The sequence below is a fragment of the Pseudorasbora parva genome, chromosome 25 (assembly GCF_024679245.1).
Source record: "Pseudorasbora parva isolate DD20220531a chromosome 25, ASM2467924v1, whole genome shotgun sequence".
NCBI lineage: Eukaryota > Metazoa > Chordata > Actinopteri > Cypriniformes > Gobionidae > Pseudorasbora > Pseudorasbora parva.
This window is the reverse complement of record NC_090196.1, coordinates 36,273,216-36,283,186: the sequence shown is the minus strand read 5'-3', so window position 1 is coordinate 36,283,186 and position 9,971 is coordinate 36,273,216. Positions and strand designations below refer to the sequence as shown.

General features: G+C 38.7%; 1 protein-coding gene across 1 annotated transcript; it reads right to left on the bottom strand.

The window, feature by feature from the left end:
• Positions 1-372: 372 nt before the first annotated feature.
• On the bottom strand, positions 373-1,950 carry LOC137065058 (dentin sialophosphoprotein-like). The gene has a single exon (XM_067436622.1). It carries the CDS (start codon positions 1,948-1,950, stop codon positions 373-375), a length of 1,578 nt encoding a protein of 525 aa, XP_067292723.1.
• Between the last annotated feature and the right edge of the window lie 8,021 nt (positions 1,951-9,971).

Genomic DNA, 9,971 nt, shown 5'->3' with positions numbered 1-9,971 from the left:
GTTTATTTTAATCAGATCAGACCAGACACAAGGTGGAACTTTTGTTTGTGTTACATTATTTAATATAATTCCCCACCTTGTAATCTGTCTGCAGTGTTTCAGGTCTCATACCACGATACATTGAGCCATTCAGCTGAATCACAATACTGATAATATTCACTTCAGCAATACTGTTGCAAATGTCATATTTGTTATCAGGCTCCAGAAGAATAATTGCACTAAATATTGAACAGCTTTTCTATTTTAGATTGAGTATTTTTTTATTGTGAGTTCAGATGAAGAAAGTGATGAGTTTAGAAAAGAAAGTACAAGAAAGAGGAATGAGAAGAAAAGATGAGTGATATCAGAGCTTCAGAGTTGTTACTGGAGATATCATGTAAAGATCTGTGTGAAAACAAACCTTTTTTTTTCTGCTGGAGACCGGAGATTATCCTCTTCAGGCTGCTTGTCCATTATTGGTTCTGTGTCAGGTGTTTTACTCTCTGAGTTAAGATCAGATGTTCCTGACTGGTTCTTGGCTTCTGCTGTGCTAGAGGAAACCTCTGGTGTTGACTGATCAGTTGGCTTCAATTCTTCATCTGCTTTGTTTTTGGTGTCAGGTGTTTTGCTCTCTGAGTTAAGATCAGATGTTCCTGACTGGTTCTTGGCTTCTGCTGTGCTAGAGGAAACCTCTGGTGTTGACTGATCAGTTGGCTTCATTTCTTCATCTGCTTTGTTTTTGGTGTCAGGTGTTTTACTCTCTGAGTTAAGATCAGATGTTCCTGACTGGTTCTTGGCTTCTGCTGTGCAAGAGGAAACCTCTGGTGTTGACTGATCAGTTTGCTTCATTTCTTCATCTGCTTTGTTTTTGGTGTCAGGTGTTTTGCTCTCTGAGTTAAGATCAGATGTTCCTGACTGGTTCTTGGCTTCTGCTGTGCTAGAGGAAACCTCTAGTGTTGACTGATCAGTTTGCTTCATTTCTATATCTGCTTTGTTTTTGGTGTCAGGTGTTTTACTCTCTGAGTTAAGATCAGATGTTCCTAACTGGTTCTTGGCTTCTGCTGTGCTAGAGGAAACCTCTGGTGTTGACTGATCAGTTGGCTTTAATTCTTCATCTGCTTTGTTTTTGGTGTCAGGTGTTTTACTCTCTGAGTTAAGATCATATGTTCCTGACTGGTTCTTGGCTTCTGCTGTGCAAGAGGAAACCTCTGGTGTTGACTGATCAGCATCAGTTAGCTTAATTTCTATATCTGCTTTGTTTTGGGTGTCAGGTGTTTTGCTCTCTGAGTTAAGATCAGATGTTCCTGACTGGTTCTTGGCTTCTGCTGTGCTAGAGGAAACCTCTGGTGTTGACTGATCAGTTGGCTTCATTTCTATATCTTCTTTGTTTTTGGTGTCAGGTGTTTTACTCTCTGAGTTAAGATCAGATGTTCCTAACTGGTTCTTGGCTTCTGCTGTGCTAGAGGAAACCTCTAGTGTTGACTGATCAGTTTGCTTCATTTCTATATCTGCTTTGTTTTTGGTGTCAGGTGTTTTACTCTCTGAGTTAAGATCAGATGTTCCTAACTGGTTCTTGGCTTCTGCTGTGCTAGAGGAAACCTCTGGTGTTGACTGATCAGTTGGCTTCATTTCTTCATCTGCTTTGTTTTTGGTGTCAGGTGTTTTACTCTCTGAGTTAAGATCAGATGTTCCTGACTGGTTCTTGGCTTCTGCTGTGCTAGAGGAAACCTCTGGTGTTGACTGATCAGCATCAGCTGGCTTCATTTCTAAATCTGCTTTGTTTTTGGTGTCAGGTGTTTTGCTCTCTGAGTTAAGATCAGACGTTCCTGACTGGTTCTTGGCTTCTGCTGTGCAAGAGGAAACCTCTGGGGTTGACTGATCAGTTGGCTTCATTTCTTCATCTGCTTTGTTTTTGGTGTCAGGTGTTTTAATCAAGTCAATTGTATCTTTTACTGATTTTGAGAGGGTCATCCATGCTTTTATATCATCCCGCCTTGATTATTGTAACAGTCTCTATATAGGCAAGGCAAGGCAAGGCAAGTTTATTTATATAGCACATTTCATACACAATGGCAATTCAAAGTGCTTTACATAGAAAGGAATTAAAATAGGGCTAAAAAATGCATAAGAAAAAGAATACAATGTAAAGAGAATTAAAAGTAATAAAATGATGATAACCAAAGAAAAGAACAGGTAAACTAAAACAGTTATAAAAAATTATTTAAAAAATGATGCATAGATAAGGTGCAATCAGTTGGACGTACAGTGGCACAGTGCTTATTCAGTAAATGCACAGCTGAACAGATGTGTTTTGAGTCTGGATTTGAATGTGGCTACTGTTGGAGCACATCTGATCTGTTCAGGAAGCCGGTTCCAACTACGGCTGGCATAATAGCTAAAGCAGACTCTCCTTGCTTTGAGTGAACTCTTGGTATTTCTAACTGACTTGATCCTGCTGATCTGAGTGATCTGTTGGGTTTGTATTTAATCAGCATATCTGCGATGTATTGAGGTCCTAGGTCATTGAGTGATTTATAAACAAGTAATAGTACTTTAAAATCGATCCTAGATGTAACTGGAAGCCAGTGTAAAGACCTGAGGACTGGTGTGATATGGTCATATTTTCTGGTTCTGCTCAGAATCCTGGCAGCAGCATTCTGTATGAGCTGCAGCTGTCTAATGGTCTTTTTGGGAAGGCCAGTGAGAAGTCCATTACAATAGTCCACCCTACTGGTGATGAAAGCGTGAACCAGTTTCTCTAAGTCTTGCCTGGAGACAAAACATCTAATCCTTGCAATATTTTTCAGATGATAGTATGCTGATTTAGTTATTGCTTTGACATGACTACTGAAACTCAGGTCTGACTCCAAAATTACACCAAGATTCCTGACTTGATTTTTTGTTATCAGACCTTTAGCCTCAAGATACGCGTTCACCTTGAGAATTTCATCTTTGTTTCCAAATGTAATGATTTCAGTTTTGTCTTTGTTTAACTGAAGATAGTTTTGGCACATCCAGTTGTTAACTTCATCAATGCATTTGCACAGGGAGTCAATGGGGCTGTAGTCATTAGGTGACAGTGCTAAGTAGAGCTGGGTGTCGTCAGCATAGCTGTGGTAAGCAATATTGTTCTTTTTCATTATTTGGCTCAGTGGCAGCATATACAGGTTAAACAGGAGAGGTGCTAGAATTGACCCTTGTGGGACTCCGCATGTCATGGACGTCCACTCAGACTTATGGTCTCCTATACTCACATAATAACCTCTCCCTTCTAAGTATGATCTGAACCATCTGAGGACCATCCCAGAAAGCCCGACCCAGTTTTCCAGCCTGTCTAGAAGTATGTTGTGGTCAACAGTGTCGAATGCAGCACTGAGATCGAGTAGAACCAGAATTGATGTTTTGCCTGTATCAGTATTCAAGCGAATATCATTTATAATCTTTATGAGCGCTGTCTCTGTGCTGTGATGCGGTCAGAAACCAGATTGAAAATTGTCAAAGAATCCGTTTGAGTTTAAGAATTTGTTTAGTTGATTGAAAACAACTTTTTCGATGATTTTGCCTATGAAGGGGAGATTTGAGATTGGTCTGTAGTTGCTCAGTATGGAGTTATCTAGATTTCTCTTTTTCAGAAGAGGCTTAACTATTGCAGTTTTAAGGGCGGTTGGAAAAGTCCCATAGAGAAGTGAGGAGTTCACCACTTCTAGGAGATCTGCTTTCAAACAGTTAAACACACTTTTGAAAAAAGAAGTGGGGAGTGTGTCTAGGGCACAGTTTGATGTTTTAAGATGCTGTACTGTGTCTTCTAAAATTTTACCGTCAATTGTTTCGAAATCAGACATAGTAATTTTCCGAGGGTTTGGTCTGATCTGACTGACCCCAGAGCAACTAGAGGATGTGCTGATCGCCTTTCTGATATTTTTGATTTTCTCTGAGAAGAAGGAAGCAAACTCACTGCATTTGCTGTCTGAGAGCATTTCTCTGGGAATGTGACTCGGGGGGGGGGGGTTTGTTAGTCTGTCTACAGTAGCAAAAAGAGTGCGCGTGTTGTTTATGTGTTTGTTTATAATATTTGAGAAGAAGGTCTGTCTAGCTTTGCCTAGTTCAACATTGAAAGCATGAAGGCTGTCTTTATAGATGTTATAATGGACTACAAGTTTTGTCTTCCGCCACTTTCGTTCAGATTTTCTGCATTGTCTTTTCATTATTTGAACTGCTGTTGAGTTTCTCCATGGTGCCTTTTGTTTGCCATTCTTTTTCCTGACTTTCAGAGGGGCAATATCATCCATTACACTCTTAACTTTTGAGTTAAAGGAGTCAAGGAGAAAATCAACAGAGTCTGCAGATATGCTTGGTGTTAGAGATAAAGCCTTCATAAACAGCACATTAGTGTTCTCATTTAAGCGTCTCTTTTTGACAGAGACAGATCTAGCTTCAATGGCAGGAGAGATTGATATGTCAAAGAAAATACAGAAATGATCAGACAGTGCCACATCCTTAATAACAATCGATGAAATGTTTAGACCCTTACTGATAAGTAAATCTAGAGTGTGTCCACGATTGTGTGTGGGTCCATTTACATGCTGTGTCAAATCAAAAGTGTTAAGAACAGTCATGAGCTCTTTTGTTGTACTGGATTCAATATTATCTATGTGAATGTTAAAATCCCCAGCAATAGCAAAACAGTCAAACTCTGAGGAAATTATTCATAACAGTTCTGTAAATTCCTCAATAAAGGCTGGAGAGTACTTTGGAGGCCTGTAAACAATGATAAGCAGGATGCGTGGAGAACCTTTTAACACAATACCCAGATATTCTAGAGACAAATAGTCACCAAATGATACTTGCTTACATTGATAGAAATCTTTAAAAAGAGCAGCAACACCCCCACCTCTCCTAACAGCTCTGCAAACACTCATAAAAGTAAAGTTAGGAGGGGCTGCTTCATTGAGGACTGTTGCACTACAGTTTTCTTCTAACCACGTTTCATTTAGAAGCAAAAAATCAAGGTTGTTTGTGGTTATTAAGTCGCTGACTAGGAATGATTTGTTCTTAAGTGAACAGATGTTTAAAAGTGCTAACTTAACAGTATTAATTTTTTTACCCACATTAGTCTCAGTTTGACAGGTAACAGGCAGCAGATTATATTGGTTTGTTAAACGGCCTGAGAAGGCCTTAGACTTTCTTTCACGTAACAGAACAGAGATAGAGAAAGAGACAGGCACACTGGGTTCCCACTTGTTTTGTAAACATTTGATAAAGTTACTGTTATCATAGCGGGGACCCAAAACATATCACTGAGAGCTGGAATCAGTTGTTTTTGGTTCACCTACAACAGATGGAGGAGGGTGTGGGCCCTGGCGTTGTGACCGAAGAAATCTCACAGGAGGAGGGGGAGCTGGGCCCACAGGCTTTGGTGGTTGTGGGGCTCGACGCTTTTTGGTTGATATCTGGGGGCTCGCAGCAATTGAGTGTCATAGTCTAGTTCCAACAAAAATCAGTTCCTCCATTTTCTCTGAGAAGCCCAGATGCGGGGATGCTGGAGAGAGGAATGACATGTCTGGTGAGAGGGGCTGTTGCTCTGGTGTTATCGGAAGTTGAAGTATGTTGTCCTGGCTTTGCTGTCCATTTGCTGGACAGCTGTATATTTGCTGACTTTGCTGTATATAGGCATTGGTGAGGCATCTCTAAAACGTTTGCAGAGGGTACAAAATGCAGCTGCACGTTGATTAACAGGGACACGTAAACGAGAACACATCACACCTGTTTAGAATTGATTTTAAGATTTTACTTTGAGTTTTTAAATCATTAAATAATATTGCTCCAAAATATCTCTCAGAGCTATTAAAGCCATATGCTCCACCAAGAGCACTTAGGTCTGCTAGGCAACTGCTTCTAGTATGCCCTAATGCAAGACTAAAGAGCAGAGGTGACCGTGCCTTTGCAATAGCGGCCCCCAAACTCTGGAATAATTTGCCTTTGTACATTAGGCAGGCACCTTCACTGGCTGTTTTTAAAAATCATTTAAAAATATATTTGTATAGTGCAGCATACAACACAGTATGAGAGTTACCTGTTAGGAGTTTCTCTTAAGTGTGCGTTTCTGATTATTATTGTATTTATTATTGTATGTTATTTTATTGTCTGTACAGCACTTTGGTGAACATCTGTTGTTTTAAAAAGGTGCTCTATAAATAAACTTTGATTTGATTTGATTTGATTTGATAATAACTTGAAGGAATGCGGATATGAAGGTGATAGTTCTTGGTTTGGGTTCTCAGGGTGCACTTGGAGATCGTAGGAGAGGGCTCAGGAGAGGAATGATGGAGAACACAGAACACACACACGCTGGACACAGGAGATCGCTGGAGACTTGGGAGATGACGTTGGATAAGGGTAAGTATCTTCGTGGGAGTCCTTAAGGTAAGCATAAGAGGTTAGTTCCTATTGCAAACGAGACCGGACAACTACTGCATGTGTGTTCGTGACTCTTATACTGTGGGTGATCGGGGGGTGGGGGGGGGGGGGGTGGGGGGGGGATGATGGGATGCAGGTGTGCGTGATTAAAACTCAGGTGATCGTGATCGCTGTGTGACTGTGCCGTGGGAGCCTGGCGTGTCTGTGACAGATGTGTGATACCTCAAAAATCCACACACATGACCTTGTTGCCAGTCTTTAGTGACACATCACACACACATCTCTAGGTCAGTCACTCCTCAGAGACCAAATATACACTTTAGAAAACAAGAAACCTAAAGCAAAATCATAACTGGATAGAATCATTATAATAATATAGGAAGGTAAATATTGATTAAGGTTTTGATTATGAAGTTAATTAGGATAAATGTACTATATACAGGTATATTGAAGCGGCAGTGGATTTCAGAATACCCCTTTCAATAGCTTCTCAGTTGTTCATGATTAGTTCATATCTTAGCTAATCATGAGTTCATGTTGAATTAACTATTAATTCTTGTATTAATACATCATTATTAATGTCCTGTTATTGTAAAGTGTTACCAATTGTTCAAATGAAGGCTAACGATCTGCGGGTGAAGGTCTCTTGCGCATTCTGTATTTTCAGCTGGGCAAAAGGATTTTATTCCAATTCCTCTTTATCTGACTCCATTTATCATAATTTCAAATTTAGGTTAGGTTGCCAATTGGCTATTTGGTCATTTATATTTAATAGTTAACACACATTTAATTATTCTGTTTAAATCCTTGAAATTATACCCACTCATAATCTACTAGAGATGGTTAATAAATGCAGAGTAAATCAGAATAGATCAAAATGTAACAATTTATTAACAGTCAGGTAAACTGTATAATGCTAATTACATAATCAATTCAAAGATGGTCCATACATAACATTAGATACTCTGAAGTAAAGAATAAAATATGGATACATGACTTCTTAAAATTACATAATGCTGAGCATGTAGTTGACACTCAGTGTTACGGGCTGACCAATATAAAATGTCATGCCCTGAGCCTTTCTGAAACATCTCTTAAAATATCAGACCAATATGTAAATCTCTTTCAAATGTAAACATATGATAACAATGGTTATTAGCATTAATCAAGCCCTATAGACAGGAGGTAAAGGCCAATTGGCCGAAGACACACCACACCCATCACACATTAAGCAAAATATCTCTAAACTCTTAAAACATTTAAGTTTACTTCTGTGGGGATGAGACCTTTGTACCAGTCACACTGAGACATTTCAAACGATATCAAACATGTATAATATTGTATTATGAGAATTCACATAAAGATTTTGATGGTGAATTGTGGACGAGGGATGGGGGAAGAGACAGTGAAAAGAAAGGCATGTAAATTAAAGTCATTCTTAGATGATTCACTCAGTGTGACGTCGTCTTGGATCGGGATGCTAAATGCATGAGTGAATTTAGATGCTAATTTCCTTTATTGCTAGTTTTCAAAGCCTTACATTTTCTGAAGAAAAGCAAGCATGCCGTGTCAGAGGTGATGTGTCTGTTGAAAAAAAGCAAGATTGAAAGACACTACAGTGATGATACCACACACACCATGCAGAGGTTTCTGGCTGCCAATAAAATACATTTTGTTTAGCGCTTTTCACAATACTTAGTGTTTCAAAATAGCTTAACTTTTTTTTTTTACAACTAAGAGTGGTTCATATGGCAGAAATGTGCAGTTCAATGATAATATAAATCATGCACTAAAACACTAGTACAAATGTTAAAGTAGTTTGTTTTATTAAATGACATCACAAAGTTTCATACCTGACATCATACATTTTCTGAATCTGTAACATAAATAAAAAAAAATATCAAATAAAAATTGGTACCAATAAATCACGTAAAAAAGTCTAAATTGAGAAATGTATTTGCATACTTGAGTTTTGACAATGTGACTTAATGTACAGTATGTTCACACAAAATTAGCTTTTAACCATGCAGATGTGAATCTGTTTATTGAATATATCAACAGAGGAAGAAAAACTCACCCTGTTCACTGCGGAGTCATTAAATCGATACCACTGCCAGTCCTTAAATGACTTGATGTCAGCATAGTAGTGACCACCACTGAGAGAACCAGTGTGATGGACTAAAGCATACAGGTCATACTTATGAAGACCACTTTTCTCTTCCTGAAAGAGGCATAATGTATATATAAACACTATATTTAAATATTGGTGCTGTGTGCATTTATGCTTACATTTATGGAGGTCAGTCAAATGTCCATATACTCTATATCAGGGGTCTCCAAACCTGTTCCTGGAGAGCCACTGTCCTGCAGACTTCAGCTCCAATCCTGCTCCAACACACCTGGCTGTAATTATCAAGTGACTCTGAAGACCTTCACTAGCTGGTTCGGGTGTGTTTGATCAGGGTTGGAGCTAAACTCTGCAGGATGTTGGCCCTCCAGGAGCAGAAATTGGAGATCCCTTCTCTATAGAAATCTCTATGTCAGGGACGGGCAACTTCGGTCCTGGAGGGCTGCTGTCCTGCAGAGTTTAGCACAAACCCTAATCCAATACTCCTGAACAAGCCAATCAAGGTCTTCAGGATTACTAGTAATACATGGGAAGGTGAGTTTTATAAGGGTTGGACCTAAGCTCTGCTGGAAAGTGGTCCTCTAGGACTGATGTTGTCGATCTCCATGCCCATTAATATAATATTTAGCTGGTTATGAATACAGTTACACTCACATGAACCAATAAAAAGTAAATCAGTGGAGCACATTCACAGAGGCTGTATGTTATAAATGAAGTGTCAGAATTGGACATTTCAAAAATGTAGATTTAAACAAGAAGGACCAAGCAGTGTAAAAAAAGACAACGTAGTCAAACCTGCACTGATAACTGGAGAGGAATATCAACAGGTTGGTTGTTCTTCTTGTAAGTCATGTAGCTGTAATCCAAGTAAAACCTCTGCAGGTGAAGAGTCAGCACTTCTGGAAGTTCAGGAATGGAGCATTTCTGAAAGAAATATAATCTCAATTAGAATAAAGTCAGCATGTTTCAATTGTATATTTTCTATATACTATTTGTATTGCCAATATTATTATCAGTTGTTTTTCGAATGACAATATCTCCAACAGAAAACAGGTTTTTAAATCTCAAGGACTGATCTTTCCATTAACACTAAAGAGATTTGGTAAGACTATTGAAGTTCTACATTTAAAAAAATAAAAATTCATTTGTAAGTAAAATATGAAGCTCACCATTTCCATGTCCGCCTTAGTGTTGCATTTTTTACAGAACAGCTGATCCTCTCCCTTCATGAGCATTACTTCAAACTGTTCATTCAAACAGTTTTGCTGAAACATACCATTTTAAGAATAAGAAATCATGGCAAACAATACATCTGACTCGTGCTGGAAAAGTGACTCTGGATTTATGGTCTCATGCTGAACTCATATTAATTTGTACAAATTAACATGGTGACAAAATCACAATAATTAATTTGTATGAATTTTATGCCCAAGGCGAACAACCAAGC